Source organism: Athene cunicularia (assembly GCF_003259725.1).
Source record: "Athene cunicularia isolate RWA chromosome 20 unlocalized genomic scaffold, athCun1 chr20_part1, whole genome shotgun sequence".
Taxonomy (NCBI): Eukaryota; Metazoa; Chordata; class Aves; order Strigiformes; family Strigidae; genus Athene; species Athene cunicularia.
Window position 1 is genome coordinate 1,310,385 of NW_020799125.1, and position 20,907 is coordinate 1,331,291.

The 20,907-nt window shown below is 38.4% G+C and overlaps 1 protein-coding gene across 1 annotated transcript in view; it reads left to right on the top strand.

Moving 5' to 3' along the window:
• The window catches only part of YTHDF1 (YTH N6-methyladenosine RNA binding protein 1), a 29,939-nt gene extending 16,033 nt beyond the window's left edge, over positions 1–13,906 (top strand). The window contains exons 4-6 of the mRNA XM_026862042.1: positions 127–207; positions 4,780–6,306; positions 12,415–13,906. Of these exons, the coding sequence (XP_026717843.1) occupies positions 4,798–6,306; positions 12,415–12,441 (1,536 nt within the window). The 5' untranslated portion in view covers positions 127–207; positions 4,780–4,797 and the 3' untranslated portion in view covers positions 12,442–13,906. The remainder of the gene's footprint in view (positions 1–126; positions 208–4,779; positions 6,307–12,414) is intronic.
• The last annotated feature ends 7,001 nt before the right edge of the window (positions 13,907–20,907 follow it).

The following is a 20,907-nucleotide window of genomic DNA, read 5'->3' on the forward strand; positions in this document are numbered from 1 at the left end:
ATGTGTATAAGAGACAGCTCCATGCCTTGCATAAGAAATCGGCTTTTCATGGAATAACATAGGGTGGAACTCTTTACTGAAATGCTACTAAGCAGTGTTATAATCTGTTGTAACCTTTTTCTTTTAGTACAAAATGGTTCGTTACATCAGAAGGATACAGTTCATGACAACGATTTTGAACCTTACCTTTCTGGGCAGTCAAATCAGGTTAGTGTATTTTTAACTTAGGTTTTTTTCTTAGGCATGCTGTTGGCACTCAATTCATAGGATTGTGTTGAGGGAGCAAATTCCTTAAATAGAAATGGAAAAAGAAATGACTAGCATATTGTGTTACTTGGTAATACAACTAGCGTTTGTGCTCACAAAGCTAATATTACTCTGCATATCCAGATGGCCACAAGTGAAAATGAAGTTAATGCTCCAACTAGTGTCTGCTGATTGCTCCTCAAATTTCAGGTTATTGATATGGTTGGACTGTGACAGACTATGTGATCTTAGAGTTCTTTAATAGATGAGTTGCACGTGGGAGTCTGAAGGTTCTGGTTTGGGGCTCTCCTGATACGTATAGTTTGTATAATCCTAGAAATTAGCTTAGTTGAAACTTGGTTTCAGGGCTTTCTAGACACCTTGTAGAGTTGTCCCACTTGCTTTTTACACTTCAGCAAATATTCTAGGTTCTTTCATGTCCTCTGAAATATCTAAGAATTAAAAATGTGTTTTAAGGGTAAGGCACTGTAATATAAACTCTTGATATAATCCAGTTCATTATAATGTATGTTAAATCAACATCCATGACTTAAATATCATTATAAATATCTTCTAATTGAAGTAATTTTTGATTTAACATGCAAATCTTTAAAGTGAACAAAATGTACAGAAAATGGAGATGCAAAGAGTTTTCTTTGCAAATATAAAGTACCATTTCAGAGAGAGAGCTCCTGATATATGTTGTTATTTCTTTGTAGAAAGGCTAAGCGTTATGTTTTAAAAGGGAAATTTATAATTGGGCCTGAAACTGATAGATGCCACCATTAATATTGGTGACATCAGTGAAGCTACTTGCAAAAGAAAATCGTTCTACATGCAAAAAAAAATTCTAGCATCCAATGTGCTGGCCTGTTTTATTTGTGGAAATTGTGATTTAATCTTGAACACAAGCACTGGAGCAAACAGTGTCAATTAGTGTACTGTGTATCAGTTGTCTTCAAGGTGTATTAAACAATTTTAGTAGGGCAGTCAGGTTGATGGAGCTGTGTTATGAGTTGGTTTTGGATCACAGCAGTTTTTGGGTGCAAATAGCATGATATAGATATACTTGAGCTCGTTTCCATCTTGGAAGCAATCGAGACACACCTCTGTGGAAGTTGGGACAAGTGTGTAAATGACAACTTGAATTATCTTCTGAGCTCTGCCCTGTGTGGTTCTGGCTTCTGAGCTAAGCTTGAGTCCTCTGCTGCATAGACATGTTCTTGTACAAAGTTAAAATGATTTAATGGGAAACATTCCCTCTTCTCTGGAGTTAATGTACTGTAGCAGGTATAAAAACAGGAAACAAGGAAGTAAAATTTTCTCTTGTAATGCAAAATAAGTTTTGAAAGAAACTGAGGTTTTCACCTTTCTCTTTTTTCGAAATTCCACTTCCCATTTGTATGCCCTTTTTTATAACTTAAAACTGAGGTATATTTTTCTCATGTGAAATAAACTGAACATTAAACTTATATAGAAAAAAATGTAGAACCATCTATTATAGTTCAATTGTAGGAAATCTGTCTTACCTGTCAACAAGCCCAATTATTAGGTTTAAATGGAAAAATTGCTATGACTGTTAGAATTTCCATAATTCTAATAAAGTTTTCTTACATGAAAGTGTAGCTCCATTGACTGTTTTATTTATGCTGGAGTAAGAAATTGGCATGCTGCAAGAAATAATTGTGTAGGTCATCTTACAATTTCAAGTGGAAAGTGACAGTAGCATTAATTAGAACTGCGAGATTTTATACTGGAGACAACCATGTTTCTGAACAAAGCCTTATTATCTAGTTATTCAGCCAGACTTATTCAGCCCTTTAAAATTACTGTAAAATATAAGTGACTTACAAAAAGATTTGAAACACATTTAAGAAATTAAAAAACTACTTCAGAATTAAAACCCCAGCTGACACAACAATATCATTGACATCAAAGATCAAATGTAGGTTGGCAATACTGTATTAATTTCATCTTTTAAAAATACAAATTAGTCTTGAAAATGAGTATGGAGCATGTTATATAATCAAGTGAAATATAATTGTCTCCCATCCTTCTGTTGAAAACTGCTCCTGAGTAGTGGTGCCTTCTTTTCTTTCCATAAAGGTGCTAGTATCCAAGTACCAGTAGCTAATACAAATCAAATCTGAGATGCAATAGCTTTTCTTTTTTACAAAGCACACTAGAAGTCACTTTAAGTGCAAAAGGACCTGAGTGAAATAGAGTATTCATGTACAAAGTTGTGCTCAGAGCAAAAAAGACATCTCCTGTGTAATGTCATCCAGAACCAAAAGATAACAGGGAATTACTAGCAAGCAGTGTACTTTGGGAAGAAGTCCCATAATTCCTATAATGAACAGAATGGTTGGTTTGGTTGGTTTGGTTTGTGTTTTAAAAAACAAACAAAAAGAAACACGGAAGGGTGCTGAAAGGTCAAGGATAAGTTTGTTGAAATAAATGTTCTGCAGTTGCAGTGAAGGATTTCTATCTGGGTTTCTTTTACACACTCTGGCATAACGCCAGTCAAAATAGATTGAATGTTTTGTAAGGATGTCTGATACTTTCCTTTAATCTTGTTAGAATCCTTCTGGAAACTTTACAGGCTGTGTGGCAGGAGATGACAGTCTTAGGAATTGTCTAGAATCCTTTAGCAGAAATATTCTGGGACAAAACACTTGCTGTCTGTAGGCTTATTCTTTTTTGTCTTAAGTTCTAAATCTGTAGAATATATCAACATAAATATCTCCAGAGGACTATTTATGTGTCCTCCCTTTCACCTGCATTTGTTTTTACATTTTTCTTATATTGATACTTTAAGATATAACACATAGCAGTCTCAAAGTAAGGTCTTTTAGAAAAATGTTTTCATATGCTAAATATTGATTATTTTATCCTGTGAGTCTGACAAAATTTAACGTATTTTAGAGGATCTTCTCATAGAAAGGCAGATTGTGTACCTCTTGTTAACGATAGAATTTGCACATAAATGAAGGCAGCATGAACAGTAGCAGAGATTATTTCTTTTGAATCAATAATCTTGGATTTAGGCTGTTTAAATCTCAGAAGTGTTTGCAGTACTGTATGTAAGTCATGGAGGCATTTTATGGTATAATTCTGTCTATGGAAAATAAGGATATTGAATTACTCTGGCTTTGGGGTGTCATGGGAGGGAGTCACTGCAAAATGAGCAGCAAAAATTATTCTGTATCAGTTGGGTATTTTTAATATTTTTATATTGCTTATCTTCAGCAAGGAGTTCTTTTACTTCATTTTTTGAATAAGCTGAGAAATAATCTGATTTTCAGAAAAATGACTGAAGCTCTGGTGCAGTTTTGCTGATTTTGCAGCTACATTTTTTTCAAGTTTGAAATCTTAGTTTGAAATAAATCTTAGTTCCTCCTCTTAAAATAATCTTTCTTCATGAGTAAGGAAAGGCAAGCTACTGTTTGACTCATTAACAGATGTTGACCTTCCCTCCCCCTCACTCGTAATTACAGTTAGAGTGTCGGTTTGGAAAATCTCCAATATATGTGCTTCAAGTTTTATTTAAAGGGGAATAAAACCTATTGGAATATTCTCTGTTTGTTCTTTTGCATTGTTGAATGAGAAAAATAAGGAATGCTTCAGAATCAGGTGTCAGCAGAAGATTCAGAGTGGAAGGAAAGGCTTGTCAGCTTGGTCTAAGAAGCAGTTGAAAGGGAGGAAAATGTAGAATTTCAGAGGAGAATCTGCTGGTTGATAGCCAGTCAGTCTCTTGTCTTGTAGAGTAGAAAAGATGGCCTCTTTGGGAGGACACTCAGAAACAACCTTGCATGGTTTTAACTTTACCACTGAGGGAGGAAGAGACTTGCAAAAGACTGATAAAGGTCTTTCTCAAGCAGTTTGGATGCCACATATCACATGCCGTGTTTGCATATGTTTGTCTCCAGTATACCAGTCACCTTAATTCCAGTTTGTAGTTAGATCTACTTAGAGCAAACTTGACATGCAGCTTAATGTGTGATCTCGCTGTGAACCTGTCTGTCAGAAGTAGTCTTTCCCTGTTTTACCACTCCAGGTATGTTTTGATTGTTGGGGACTCTTGGCCCCCCAGAACAACTCCATCATGAGGACTATAATGGTGTTTTCTGTTATATGTGTTGTCATATTAATTTAATTAAAACTTATCCCGTATAGCGACCTAGAAATGCCAAATACCTCGGTATAAGTTCCATGAAATATTTTTGAGTATTAGTAGATTAAATAATTCTAGAAGGAGGCACTAAATACCCATTGTAATGTAACTAAGCTTCTATGCTTTCCAGATCTCAACTACTAACCTTACGGTGAGCCTCTAATCCTGGGGTGCCCAGATACAGCTGTTTAGCCCTCAGTCTTCTTTGGAGTGCAAGCTAAAATCTGTAACTAGAAATTAAATTACCTTGTCTCTATTGTACTTTTCTATTTGGTGATGAACAGTGTTGTAGCTATTTATAAATGAAGGGGGTTTTATATCTGAAGTTACCTTTTTCTTTTTTTTTCCTTCTTCAACAGAACAGTAGCTATCCATCAATGACTGATCCTTATCTGTCCAGTTATTATCCACCATCCATTGGGTTCCCCTATTCTCTCAGTGAAGCACCATGGTCTACAGGAGGAGATCCTCCTATCCCATATCTCACCACCTATGGACAGCTCAGTAATGGAGATCATCATTTTATGCACGATGCTGTTTTTGGACAGCCTGGGGGCCTGGGAAATAATATCTATCAACACCGGTTTAACTTTTTCCCTGAAAATCCTGCCTTCTCAGCTTGGGGAACAAGCGGATCCCAAGGACAGCAGACTCAGAGCTCAGCATATGGGAGCAGTTACAGCTACCCACCTAGTTCACTGGGTGGTACCATTGTGGATGGACAAACAGGATTTCATAATGATACATTAAATAAAGCTCCTGGAATGAACAGTATTGAACAGGGAATGGTTGGACTTAAGATTGGTGGAGATGTTACAACTTCTGCAGTGAAAACAGTAGGTTCTGTTGTCAACAGTGCCGGGATGACAGGTGCCCTCTCTGGTAATGGTGGATCTAATGTAAACTTGCCAGTATCTAAACCAACCTCTTGGGCTGCTATAGCTAGCAAGCCTGCGAAACCACAGCCTAAAATGAAAACAAAAACTGGACCTGTAATCGGAGGAGCATTGCCACCTCCGCCTATAAAGCATAATATGGACATAGGTACTTGGGACAATAAGGGTCCTGTGGCAAAAGTTCCTGCCCCCCAACAGATACCTTCTCCTCAGTCTGTTCCACAGCCACAGCAACAAATTGTTCAGCCTGTTCCAACTCAGCCTCCTCCCTTGACTCAGCCGCAGTATCAGACCCCTCAGCAGCCTCCCCAGAATCGCTGGGTAGCTCCTCGCAACAGAAATGCAGCTTTTGGCCAAAGTGGAGGAACTGGTAATGACAGCAGCTCAGCTGGCAGTACCCAGCCCAACCCTGTTCCAAGTGGCGAGTCCCATCCTGTTCTTGAAAAACTGAAAGCTGCTCACAGCTATAACCCTAAAGATTTTGAGTGGAACCTTAAAAATGGACGTGTGTTCATAATAAAGAGCTATTCTGAGGATGATATTCATCGTTCCATTAAATACTCTATTTGGTGTAGTACAGAACATGGCAACAAACGCCTGGACAGTGCTTTTCGGTCCATGAATAGCAAGGGTCCAGTCTACTTGCTATTCAGTGTCAATGGCAGTGGACACTTCTGTGGAGTAGCAGAGATGAAATCACCTGTGGACTATGGCACCAGTGCAGGTGTCTGGTCTCAGGACAAGTGGAAGGGGAAATTTGATGTCAAGTGGATCTTTGTGAAGGATGTGCCCAACAACCAGCTCCGACACATCAGGCTGGAGAACAATGACAACAAACCCGTTACAAACTCCCGTGATACACAGGAGGTGCCCTTAGAAAAAGCAAAACAAGTGCTTAAAATTATTGCTACTTACAAGCACACGACCTCCATCTTTGATGACTTTTCTCATTATGAAAAGCGCCAAGAAGAGGAGGAGGTGGTGCGGAAGGTAAACTTATTAAAAAATTTATTTTATACACAGATATGGGGAAAATGAAATGTGAAGGCTGCTATGGTGGAAAAAATGTAAGTAGGAATTCGAAATGTTTTTTAATACATCTCAACTTGATGGTTTTATGCGTGTTTAACAACACAAAAAAACAAACATGCTTATTTGTCTGTGACAATTTCATAGCTAATTAGTTTCAAAGCAGAAAGCTAAGCAGTATTGCAGGTAAAGGGGTTTTTTGAGTTAAATTTTTTTTAATCTTAAAATGGTTAATAAACTAGAAAATGAATTTCTGGTTTGGAATTGGATTCTGCCAGTGATTGCCACTGAAGATTTTTGCCTTAAAATCTGAAATGTTTTGACACTGTTTGACTGGAACTAGGCTGTCAGAATTGATACTTGTATTGGCATTTGAAACTTGTACATCACCTTTAAGAGCAAGAAGCCTGATCTTGTTTGTTCAGTTGATCTCTCTGGAAAAGAAAGTTGCGTAAAATTGCTGGAATAGTGCTAGAAGGATTGCATTTCTGCTGCTGAAGTCACATGTATTATTATTTGGGTAAATAAAGGTTTTCAGTTTCCAGGTCTAATCTGTCTACTAATTCTTGAAAAGAAGTTTTGAGTGAAATGTAGGAGAAATTTGGGCAGTAACTGAAAACGTAGTAAGAGAAATTTGAGCAGTAGCTGGTAAAGGGTAGTAAAAACATAGATATGCTTTCATGGCTCTAAGTCTAATGCAAGAGACATCTGTGCCTATCTATCCCATGACCTCAGTTTCAAGAACACCTTTAATTAAGCAGTCTAGAAGTATGGGCTGACAAAATAATAGGTGTTGGGATGTGTAGTTACTAGCTAAGTAACACTTCAAGTTGCTTGATGTTGATAGTGTTTCACCAGACTTTCTGTACAGCTTCAAAATCTTTTTGAAGCAAAGACTTAAAGTGTGTTCCCAGAGCTTAAATTAAAGTTGCCATTTTAAAGGTTTTGTTGCCATTTAAGAGTGCAGCTAAAATTGTTTTAAACAGTCTTCATAGAATATACCCTTAAATTAGGAGAGAAAAGGAGATCAGTGTCCTAAGAACTCTTCAGCGCAGCTCTTCCTCATCATCAGATAGGATGTGCATGGCATACCTCAACGGAGTCTGGAAGGAGAGCTTAAGAGTTGAGCTTTTTCTTGTGTATTCCCTGCCAGATTCCACAAGCTAAAACCTAAAAACTTTTACTTCCACACTTGATTCCTTCAGCAGACAGTTAGCAATTTGATATTTAATGCAGCCTCTGTCTTGGAGAGGTGTTCCCTTGTGCAGGAGAGAATCCTGACTAAGTTGGAATGCCTGGGCTCTGTTGTCAGGTGTTTACAGCGTAGGGGAGGGGTGATTGGGTTTTTTTGCTGCCGAGTCTCTCTGTGATTTGATGCCAGGTCTGGAGGGGAGAATATTGTCCATGTTTAAGGAGTGAGAATACTGGGAAAGTGATAGGACATCTCGTCTTGAACGGTTAATTTACTGGCCTGAGGAAGATCCCAATGGCTCGTGCTGAAAGCCAAACTTCCTTTGCTTTGTAGTAGCTCAGGGGCTGATGCTGCTTTGGGTTGTTCTAATGTACACAACTATTTTCAGTTCAAGCGCTGATACAATATTCTTAGCCAGGTCACTGCTTTATAATAAGATCAATTTTTCAAAATAATGCATTTTTTCTGCCTCATTTAAAATTGAAGCTCTAGCTTGTATGACGCATTCAGAAAATAAACTCTGAAGTCTAATTTAACATTTCTTAGATTCCTCCAAATAGCTTAGAAAATAGGACAATACACAGACAATTGAAGTACGCTGAGGAAGATAATAGTGCTAGAGAGGTAAAGCAGATCAACAGGGAGGGAATGAAAAATAAGATACTACTTGTCGGATTGCATTCTATAAAAGTTCTGTCTGGAAAGTTAATGTTTTTCCCTCCATTGACTAAATGAATTTCAGAAGTCCAGCTGATGGCTGGAAGAGTTTCTTTGCAGGATATGCACACACTTCAGCTTATTGTTGTTGAGAAGTTTGTGCTATTGACGTTGAAGCCTTAACCAAGTTAACCTTCCTATGACAATAATTTTTGATGAATCTTATTGCCAGTTAATGTATCCTATGACCTAACTGGCATTTTCAGATGGCTCTTTGTATTTGTGCCATCTTAATTGGTTTTCAGGTTGCTGTGGTTTTATTCATTATACTCTGTTTAGCAGTAAAATTGAAATTGTTGAAATTTTGTGCTTTCATTTCACCCCTGTTGTGATTACAAAGGGCCAGAATTCTTAAAAATCTCCACATGGAGGGCTTGAATGCTTTAATTTATACACAAATATTTAGTAGGGAAGAATAATCTGTACAATGCAAGCCAGTAGCATTTCAGTTCTTTAGATGGTTACTGTTTGTTGCTAGCGAGTATTTCCTTAACTATTGTGTGCGGAGTGAGTGAGCTCTGATGTGTTCTCTGAGTTCAGCTGATCTCAGAACCCCTGTGTTAACACCAAATCATCAAATGAGGATTTGGCAGGTATAATGCTGGATGATATTCATTAAAGTGCCAAAGATTCATCAGTGTTACCAGCATTGCTGAAGGGCTGTATCATCATCTAGAATTAAGGGAAGGTTTGTTCATTTTTGGATCTAAGTCCAGCTTTTGATTTGTTGTAGTAATAAAATATTTAAGCCCAGTCTGGTGACCCAGAACCTTGGAGAGGAGTAATAGAAGGATGTTGGTGTCTGGAATGAAATAGCAAAACAGTGAGTGGCATGAAATCTCTCCAGACCCTCCTGCCATTTCTTAGTCAGTTTTTAGGGCCACTACAATATCCACAAAGAGAGCAACTTCTGTGGTCCAAGCTTATGCTTTTAAAATGTAAAAAAGTTGCAACATGGGTGAGAGAACTTTAAAAAGAAAATACAGTATAATGTGTCATTAATTATTAACATTCCCTAGAAACCTGCTTGCATAGTCTTAGCACAATTGTCTTCTGAGGTTAAAAATATTGTAAAGAAAATAAACTTGTTGCAGATTTTTGGTATTTTATATTTACAACTCATGGTAGTACAGATGGGTTGATCTACTGTCAGCAGCTCGTCTTCGTAGATCTGTATTTAACCAGATGGTTGTAGTTCTGAACTGGGCTGCTGTGCTCTCACCTCTGGTCTGTGCCAAGGCACTTGGCTATTCCAAGGACTACACCTTGGTGTTGGGTTGGAAGAGCTGCATGGTCTTACTTCAGAAAGCTCTCGGACCACTAAGCTTACCATTTCTCCTTTTGGGTGATTAAATATTGTAAAGTGTTAGTGCATGTTGGCACTTAAAATACTTATTTTCTTCTAGCATTGTCTATTTCCTTTTAGTATGCTTTCTGTGAACACACTCATTGATGCAGAACTTTGAAGGATAGAATATTGTACTCCTTCCAAAACTGTAGTTAAACATATATACTTTAAGATTAATACTAACTGTGTTTCCGAATACAAAGAAAACATTTATATTTTTGTGTCAGAAGATTAATACTTTCATTGCACTGCCCTTAGCAGATGAAATTCAGTAGGAAGGTTGACAGCTACTTCAGACTGACACGAAGGGAACAGAAGCTTGACAGGGATAAGTGTCTCCAAATTGGAAGCTTTTGCAGGTTTTGTGGAAAATGTATAGTCAGAATACTATACATATTAATGTCCTGAAGGAGAAGTAAGCAACAGGAGCTCCCCTGTGAGATACCACAGAATTCCCCTGGAGAAGAGAAACTGAAGGCTCCAGATGGATCTTCAGGACCAAAATGAACAAAGCTTTGTTACTTGCTTACAAAACTGCTTGTTCTTACTTGCAGTAGTACTAAATAGCAGTAGAGAAGAGAATTTGAGAGTTAGAGCTTCTAAAAAGCAGCCATGCTCAAGAGCATGAAGAATCGTTGCATCAGTTTTCTTCCTGTCAAGTTTATATGGTTTCAGACACTTAAAAGGAAGTCTCAGATTAGCCTGAGAGAGAAAGCAAGCAGCAAGGTAGGAGGAACTACTTAATAACTTGCTTAATAGATAGCACTTTTTACTGAATTGTTAAGCCTGAGCTGAGTCTCTGAATGCCATGAGCGTACTTTCTAGGTACCAGCTAGAAGTCTCAGGTGCTAGCCTGTCTTCTATTTATGTGGGACTAGTCCATGAGAATGGAAAACTTTGATTTTAAAAGAAAGTCTAATTCTGAAGGTCAGTGGATGACTACACAGGAAACTAAAAATAAGTTATGTAGGTGGCAATGGAAAAGAATGGGCTCGTGAGCATGGTAGTGCAGTGAAGCAGAGTAAAGGGGATTTGCCACCTTCGAAATGGAAGTAGGATGGAACAATTACTTTTTTGGAAGCCTGAAAATGGGGTTGATACAGTTCAGGTTTAGATCCTTTCTAACCCCCTTTTGTTGGAAATGGCAGGCAGCCATAAGTTCTCTTCATTAAGAATGTACAACACCTAAGAGACTCTAGTACTCTGCCACTAAGAAGTGGCTTTCATAGGTCAGCAGTGAAAAGATAGGAGGAATATAGATTTCTAAACCAAATTATACCACTTTACATTGGCTTTTTTGTTGATTTGGTAAAAAAGTTTTGCACTCTTCCTTCTGTCTTAAATCACTGGTTAAGAATTATACTAGACTCTGACTTAATTTTATTATGAAAATTGAAATATTAATATTATTCAGCCTGGAGGCAGAAATCAATACATTCTATTTTTAAAAAACTCTTCTGATTTTATGTTGTGACCAGCTGAAGTAGCAAATACAGGCTGTTACAGTTAATGTTTGGTATATTTGCAAAGCAGCTTTACATTGCAACAGAAACAATTCCAAGATAAATTTTATACAGAAAGATTCCACCAAACAAGTAAAATCTGAAGGTGTTAGTTTAGGAGTTGATGGTTGTTTATGCTTAGGCGATTTCACAATTTTCTTGCTTGAAATAGGATTTGATGCCATATTGAAGCATTCAAGCACAGTACACAGAGTCTTTACATGCCAGGTTTGCACTCTACAGTTGGTTTTAAACACTGCTGGGATGAAATGGAAGACAGTAAGGCTGAACCCTTGCTAGTCAGTCTGGTGTCTTAGCTGGAAAAATGCACTGGCCTAAAGATACAGGTTGTCTTTGTCTTCTGCATGTCCGGCAACTTATGGGACTCTTGAAATTGTTACTGAGAAAGTCCCCCCATTTTTGTTACTGCATTGCTCAGCTTGTCTGTGTGAACCCTGTGCAGAGGCTAGAGCAGAGGCATGGCTGTTTGCTGCTGGGAGAGCACAGGTTGGTTAGCTTGAAGACTTAACAGCAGTGGAGGGGTGCCTGCAGGTATCCCTTAGGTTACCTTTATCTGGTTTTGGTATTTTGGTTAGCAAAAGCTGTTGAGAGAGACTTCAGAGAGCCTACTGGCTTCTGCACTAGAATGTTTTTAAAAATTCTTGGCTTGTTCAGTCTAGCTGTGCCGGTTTTTGTCAGACCGTGCAAAAGCACATAACTTTTCTTCTACCTGATGATGTTTGTTTGATTTGGTTTGTTTGTTTGTTTTTTTTTTCCCCCTGACTTGTCAAGTATTTCACAGTGCCTCCCAGAACAGTTGAACAGATAGGAAGAATGAGGAACAGAATTTCTAAACTCAAATCCCTACTGCTGCCAAATGTGACTAAACTCCAAAGTAATTTGAGTGCTTCAAAATGACACCGGTTCTGTGGAGTCACTGCTCGTGTATTGGTTGTGCTACTACTGCAGTAACTAAAATAATCCAGAAAGTAGGATATTGCAGGGCCTGTTTCTGCTTAGGAATGTTGGTATTCCATACCTTTCTTACTTTGACCTTCATCTGCTGTCAGTTTGAAGGGACTGTGCAGGTATTCATTCAGCTGTTTCACTTGAAGCTACGCATAAATATTAAATTGGCAAGTCCTTGGGTTTATCAGATACATACAATACACTTATAAAACGTAGCAGCAATGTTTCAACAAAGTTTATATTTATCTGGGATCACGTTATTTCTGTTCTACTACTAGAAACGTTTTGTTTGTTCATTTGACTAAAATCTTTCTTAACTTTTAACTTTTTTCTCTTTGCAGGAACGTCAGAATCGAAACAAACAATAAGAATAAACATATACAGTTTGATATATATACTAGAACTGATATTAAATTCGACTATCAGAAACAAAAATTTAAGTATGCTGGTGCTGTATCCTGGCATCAGGACAAACTAAAGCTTTCAGCTCCAATATATCTTCTCGTGCAGGGGAAATTAAGTTGTCGCATCTTTTAAGTACATTGTAGTTTATTTTTGCCCAAGTGGATCTGCATTAATTTGTATCTTTTTTTCTGTGTAAAATTCTGTAGAAATCATTAATAAAGGTGTGTCTGTTTTTTATTTTTTTAAGTTGGTAAACAGTTATATTAACCTAATGTGGACCTATACATGAGCATACTAAAGTATCAGTGCTTCCCAAAGACTTTATTTTGGCACAAATTATGTTCCTAGCCAGATATAGAGATTATGGAGAATACATCACAAATCTTCCTTTATCCTCCTCCCAAACCCTTTTTCTTCATGGCGGAAGTAAGAAACCATGCATTGATTTTTGTCATTTCAAAAACTTTTAAGATACTGCACTTCAGAATTTTGAAATGAAAAAAACCTAAATTTCAGATCACTTTGTGCAGCTGCTATGCCTCTTTATTTATCTGTACAATTACACTTTTAAAACTGCTAATGCGCCATGTTGGTTTTTTCTGTCTAGTAGAAAATCAAATTGTCAGTGAAATTGTTTCTCTGGAAAATATTTCCCTTTCACATTCTGTTAACCAGTGCTTCAGTGTGCATTTGTTATCCCATATCCTGCCGAGAGTGAGTGCGATGCTTTCTCTCAGCCATAATTCTGCTTTACGGTTTTTGTAGCTTAATTAAATAATAATGTGATGCTATCAACATTGCAGGGGTTTTTGGACAATGTGTTTAAACCTGTTTCAGCTTTCAGGTGTTATTAGTTAATTGCAGATCATTTTTAATCCTTCCCTTCATTACTCCCTCCCACCCCCCAAATCCTAATGCCATTTAAAGTTTTTATACCAATAATGCTGAGCTTTAACGTAGGAACTAATAGTACGGATAATATGATGGATTATGCCTCAGATGTTTAAAATTGACAGTGTGTATGTCTAATTTTTTTCTGTTGGATGAGTAAAAAAACCTGTTTTAAGAAACTGAATTTGCTGTCATGTTTTTGTGGAGTGAGGGGACCGTCGGAGAACCTGTCACCAACTGGAGTTCCAGTTAAGCATGGAAATGGTGCTCATGTCCGCTGCTCTAGCACACTGAATCTGCACGTGTTTATTGTAGAGGATCTTTTACTATATTAGAAAGCAAGTATCTTCTGAATACTATTTACTCCAAAAGGACCTCCAATTTAAATAAAGTTTAATCTGTATCATTTAGACTTGTATTTAGAACGTATAACTCTGTCTCTGGACTGTTACTGCCTGTAAGGGGTAATGGACAGCATCAGATTAACTTTTTCCTCTAGGAGAATACAAGCCTTAATAAACAATACATATTTAGCAAGCTTGATGTCATTTTCATTTTTTTCCCCTGCTTTCAGTTGTCTTCCTATGTTATAATCACCCTTTATGCTGACTCATGAATTAAGTCTAATTTGAGAAGTGTTTCAATTGAATAACTTAGATGTTTGCTATCAACACACTTGGTAATTGCAGAAGGCTTTCTCAGGACTCTGAGGATGTTGCCCTTGTTTGAAGGAAATACACACACGTACAGTACCTGTCACTTGTGCTGTCCCCTCTCCTTGTATGCAGAGAAGCTGAAGGAAGAATTGGAAGTTGTCCTCTGGCCTTCAGGAAGCAGCGGTGCAGATGTGGGTCACCGGGGTGAGAAAACTTTCCAAATAGAAGTAAAGCTCTGAACAATTTCTTTTACAGCAGTTGGCTGTATTTCCTAACGCTAAGTTTAGTAATTTGACTTGGTATGTTTTTTTAACTGACATTTTTGAAGCAATACTGCATTTTGTAAACATGTTTCCATCTAATAAAAGCACCTGCTGTTAGTTTCAGTTGTTATATCAGGACACTTACAACTGGTGATTCCAGAGCCAAAAAGAATTCAGCTCCATCTGGACCCTGAAGAAAAAAAAAGTTAGTTACACTACTTTTAGTTTGTTCTTTAGATCTTGGGAAAAAAAAAAAAAAGTCTTTGCTGTGATATACCTATAGACTTCGGATAAATTTGTTCTTAAAAAGAAAAAGGGAACGAACAAATGGAGAGCCTTTAGCTGAAACCAGTTTGGCTGTATTGTTAAGAAAACTTAGGATGTGTCTCAACCTGCTATCTGGCTTTGTGGGTAGCAGAAAAAATTCGTAACAGCTTCAGCACGCAAGAGATTTCTTACAGATAACTACAGCGCTGTGGCTGGGTTGTACAGCAATATCTGAGTTAAAGTGGGGAGAAAATTTAAGTGGATAAAATACTTTCATTATGATCACGTTCAGTGTTAAGATAACTGAAATGCAGACTGCCCCTCGTTCTGGTTTTCAATCAACTGTCAATCTAAAGAGATCCCTCACTTTTTTTTTTTTTTTTTTTTTTTTTTTTTTTTTTTTACAGTGTTCAGGTTGCACTGTGAGAGGGGAAAAGCATTCTTTTGTTGTCTGTTGTAGAAGAACTTCACGTCATAGGTCTGTCTTACTCTTTATTAAATCCAAGGAATAGTTCTAAAAGAACTTGCCTGTGCGCTTTTGGAATCGGTGCTTAAATTCACTCCTTAGCTGAGTTGCTTTTGTTTGATGTTTTTAGAATTTGTGCGTGTTTGACAGTATCCCTGCTGCCTTCTGCTTTTAAGTCAAATGTAGCTGGTAGCAGCAAATGCTGATTACAGTGAAGTTATTTCTCTGGTTTGATAACTGGTTGGTGATGGCAGCACATTGTTCTGCTCTGAAGCTCTGAATGTTACATCATTAGGAGAAAAAAACCTCATTTGCAGGTAGTCACACCAGAAGTAATATTACTGAATACTTCCCTTTATGGAGATTATATTTGTTGCTGTGAAGGATGATTTTAAGTGACTTGAGCTTGTAGAGAAAATTCTCAAGTTAAATCTGCACTGAGATGTAAGGACAGAAACAGGCAGACAAAAATAAACAAAGTCATGTTCAAGATTACAGCTCTGCCATAATGCAATATGCTTATAAATTAAGGTCAGACTTTGTTTTTTACCTTACTCGTTCTTGAGAGATGAGAATAGGGGATGTAAAATTTAAAATCCTATTTTTTCTTTCACCCTTTTAAAGGACTGTTGATATTAAAAGATGTGTTTCTTCACAAAATACTTAATTTTGTTTGGAGAACTTACTCAAAGATATTAATAAATTTAGTAAAAAATACTACTGAGATCTCAATGAAAAAAAAAAAAAAGTAGTATTTATTTCTCGGCATTAGACTGACCACAGTGCACTAGAGTCCTTGGACAAGTCGTGACGGAATATGTTTTTGCTTTTCCTCTTTAATAATGAGCAATTTTATTTGGCCAAGGAAGATAAAAATTCCAGTAAATGGACATTAAAAAATTTGTAGGCAAAGACATTACAAAACTATTGGAAGAAAAATAACTGTTGCAGTGTTACTGCCCTTTTTTTATACACCTGTTGAGAAAAGTAGTTGAGAGGAGCAAGGGAAGCTTAGTAAAAACAGCAGATAAATGCAAAAATGAAGCACAAATAGTATCTAATGGGAGAGAAGCGTGATTTGATCTAATGCTCCTTTTCCTGGTCTCTCAGCCACTTTGAATTCTTTATATTGAACAATCTGTTTCACTTGGAAAAAGCTCTGGCTTTTTCTCACAACACTGCTCAGCATCTGCTCATTTTAGGAGAAAGCTGTTCGCTATTTTTGGGAAAGTGCGGGTTTTTAATTGGAGTTTGTGATACTGCCCAAGAATAGTGCAAATATAGCTTGTGGCTTTTCTGTGATAACCACCTCAGCTGTAGCCTGCCTCGTCCACAATTCCTTTGAGAAAGAGCAGCTCTCGTTCAGCCTATTTTTAGAAGTAAGGGAGTTGAGTCAAAATGTTGAAATGACTTAATTGGGGTGTGACTTTTGGCAGAGAGAGATTTTGGATTTCATGAGTGATGTGGTTCAGCACGATGGGTTGTTCCATAGCTGACAGCGTTCTCACAGCACTCCTTCCCCTTCACATATATTGGCACTTTGACCTAATGTTGGGGTGAATGGGATCATCTTGTGTACAAATGTTACTGCTCTCACAGCTTTCCTGTCTTCAGAAAACTTAAGATGGAAAAAAATCCTTTAAAATTGGCTTGCATCTTGCATATGCAATGGTGCATTGCATATGCGATGTGATGGCAGTGTATAATATTTTTCATTTCCTAGCAAGAGTTATAAGCAGGGCAGGGCTTAGGAATTACAAGAACAGCTTTTGTTCCGTGGTATGATACTGGATTAATTTCATTATTTTATATAGGATCATAATTTCAGGGCACCTTTGTAATTCCTTGGGGAATCCAACACAAAAGACTGCTGACTTGACTTCTGTATCATCTTTTTGCTTTCTGTAACGTCCCTGATCTCCCTTTTGTTCACATTCCTGAGGCGAGTTACTGACAGCACGAGGAAGACCTTGGAGACAGGCTTTCTTCAACATGCAGGACTGTATAGAACTGACATCTACCCTGTCTTTTACTAAACCTCCTTTAATTTGGAGAGTGTAGGAGGTTTTATGCCATCTGTCTGTTTATAAGTTATTCAAGAAATTATTTTTACCTGGGATGTTACCATGACAACAGACAGTTGGTAAAGTCTTCACCAAATGCATTTCTAATGTTGTCCAACTGCTGCTAAATCAGTAGGATCTGGTGTTTTGCTGTGGTTTCAATAATTAAGACAGTGTGAAAGAGGTGTAAATACTTGTTTTGCCAAATCCGTGCTCTCCAGGTATTTTTAGATTATCAATGCAACGCATTGGGCAGTAATACGTATCGCAAGCAACCTTGATTCCTTCCCTCTTCCCCTCACCATTCTGTGGGGTGAGAATAGGAAGAAAGCAAATTTTATTAGTAAATGTTGTATCTGTAGGCCTATAATTAGGCAGCTTTTTTCATCATTTATATCTTCTGTGTAGTCTCCCCGTTAAAAGTCTTGCTATGCTGCTATGTTCCCGTTTAAAGCTTTACAGTAAAACTGCGGCACAGTTTTAATTTCTGCGTTCTGCTCTTGTGAATCTACAAATTGTAACTTAAGCAAATTGATTATGGATAGCTTCTAACTCCGAGAGAGCTCTGCATCTCCCTGAAAGTGGTCTGCAAGCCCTCTTAAGAATTTAGAAACCACTGCTGTAAGAAGTGTTTTTGCTGCTGTTGGCTCTCCTGTAGCAGCACGTCTGAGTTAGCTGAAACCACTGATGGCAGAGCCCCTGAACATCCCGATTCTTGCAGCTGAACTTGCAGTCCTGTGCCAAAACCGTGTTTAGCCTGTTTCTGATGAAACGGTGGGGGGGTGGTGTTAGGCTCACGAAGAGGCAGAGCAGATCGATGTCTACACCTGCCTGAGATGCACTTTCTAATTAAAGACTGCACAGGCCAAGTAGTGGGCCCAGATTTGCCAAGTTTGAAGTTAAGATTTACTGGCAGAGTGGCTACCTCTTCACCCGTTTTGGGGTGAAACTTCTGGATGGTTGGCACATGCAGGCAAGAGAGTGAATTTTGGACAGTCTGGGGATTTATGGAGTTGACTTGGCTTTCTTAACCCTGTTAGTATACATGGAAATCCTCTTCTAATATAAATCTGTTTCATATACACTTATAAAATACTGACAGCACACAATGACGTGAGGGCAGATAGTCTGATTTTTAGGGGGAAGAACTCTTCAGAGATCTGTAACAAAGCAGTGCTTTTGTAATCCAAACGCAGAGGCTTTTGGCCACTTTTAAATAAGCTGATCATCAGGAGTGCTCGAAAACACCTCTGTGACAGAGCAAGGTATTTTGATGTTTTGGCCTGTAATAACCTTTTTTCATAAATACGTCAGTGACACCTATCGCTACCCAGCATGAAAAATCAGAAATGTTTTAAGTGCAACTATTTGTTAAACTTTCTAGACCTCTGTTCTGATGTTTTACCCATGCAAAGCCTTTCTAGTGCTCTGGAATACACGAAAGCTGTGAGCCTTCCCGTTTTCTGCTGCTCAGGTTTGAGATCGGCCAAAGCCTGGGAGGCAGGTGCAGGTTGGGACAGATAACAAAGCTGTGCCATCGTGTAGGTCTTTTGAAATGTTCTGATTAAAGATTGCATGACCTAGTCCTTAAAGAAGATATTTTGTACTTTCCCATAGGTGCTCCGAGACAGAGCAGTGATTAGGGGTAAGAGCCTAAAGAGCCCGTCAGCGGTGCTGAGGATGGAGGCTGCTCGCTCTCGGGGAGATGTTCCAAAGGAGCAGTTACCAGTAAGGACTCTATTTTTGGGACAGTATTAGATGCTGAGATACCAAATCAGGTTTTCTGGCTTAAGCCACTGGCAAGTCGTGGGGATTGTTTTCATATTTTACCCTTTTCAGTCCACTTGCAAGCAGCTGCTTAACTTTGAGATCTCCCTTTAAATCAAAATACTAAATTGTAGCCTCACCAAAACTGAACTGTGTGCAGCAGTTGGACAGTCATACACTTAATCACACCAAATTTAGTCCTTTTTAATTATGCCTTGTTTTTTATGTAGTACCTGCTTAACTGAGCTAGCTTATTTCACAACGTTCAGTCTTGGGAGTCAGGGTGTTGTAGTGATTTATGCTTTTTTTTGTTAATCAGCCAGCAGAAATTGGGAACAAAAAGAAACGATTAAGGAGGTGTATCAGCATGTTGCATCACTCCATTTAAAATGTTACAGGTGTGTAACATTTTAAAAGTGAAGGGGAGGGAGAGTGCTTTTGTGTCCTCTAGTTTTATATATTTGACCTCTGTAAAACAGAAATTACGACTAAAACATTTTAAAACCGTAATAATTCCGTATTTGCTCTGACAAAGAACAAGAGTTCTTAGTTTTAACCTGTTAGTCTGTTAAGGGCATCTTGCATTGTTCCTTGGCTATACACTCAGTTCATGTACCTTGACAGTTCATTCCTTTGTCATCACCACGGTTAGAAGCACGGTGGGGTTTTTTGGTCCAAAAGCTCTTGTCTTTCTAAAAATTCCACTTCAGAACCGGGGGATGGTGGACAGTTAAGTCAGGAGAAGAAACAAAAAGCGATTTTTACCAGCTGGGAGGAAAGACAACTCCAAAAGATTTCCTGATGCTGAGCAAAGAGCAGCACTAATGAGCTCCTATGGGAAATGTAATCTGCCCATCGTGAGTAAAATACTAGATGGGGAAGAAGAGTGATTTCATGAGCCAGGTATCGTTTCAGATTTTTTTCCTTAACTCACTGACCTTGCTGAGGATGGGAAAATGCTGCATGTTGCTAATTCAGTTATTCCAAAGCATGTGATAGTGGAAGATAAATCCTAAAAGGAGAGTATTCATAAAAGACTGGCAGATGGGGTGATCTTCAGACAGATTTTTAAAATTATTATTAACCCATTGGGATTTATTTTAAATAATTAACACAACCATGGATGTGAACCTGTAGATCACAAATTGCACAGAGGCTCCTCCTATAAAATCTCAAAAACCTTCTGGTGAAATGAAAGTGGGTTGTGAGGCATGGCCATCCTCAGAAACATCCACAAAATTCTCCTCTGCCCTGGTGAGTATAACCTGTGGTGTGACTTGAGAGAGCACACAGCCCGTTTCCTTCTCAGCATCTCCTCCTGAGCGACTGGTGCTCTAGAAAGTGGCCCATGGAGGTAATGAAGAGGGTAGCTAAAATGATGTAAGGCATTTATGGAGCAGCACTTTTGTGCTTTTCAGTCATTGAACATGTGCAGTTTTTTCATTCGGAAATACTCTGGACATCGAGGTTGTTAGTAGTCTAGTAGTAGTTAGTAGCCTGTGGAGAAACTTGCTCTGCAAGTGGAGCCGAGACCCTCCCCATCGGTTCTGCAGTGGGAACAGAAAGGCACAGCCGGGGGCCGGGAAGCTAAACCTGAGCAAAGTCAGGGGAAAGGTAGCAAATGTGAAAGTAATTCTGTGATGTTTGTTCTTATTGCTGTTTAAAGTGTGAGGGTGTGGTTATGCTAGAGATAAATGGACAGACAGGAGGAGGGGAGGGAAAAATAGGTGGTGCACAGTATGTGTGGTAATCGGCTTCACCAACACACCTGCAGTGAGAAGCCCACGTGTGCTTTCTGGAGAGGCTCGTGGCTGTTGTTGGTGCTCACAGAACAATAAAGAAGCCGTTTGAATTATTCTCAGGAACCCAGCTGTGCCATTAGTCACTCTGGTAAAGTTTGTCCAGAGGCAGAAAGCATCTCTAGCCTGGTGACTGCAGGAAATGTTCAGTCTGTTTGAAAGATGAGTTACAAGAACCATCCCATCACGGAGAAAGGGGGATTTATAGGCAGTACCTCTCTGCCACCTCTAAGTGTTGTACGAACAGGAGCCCCAGA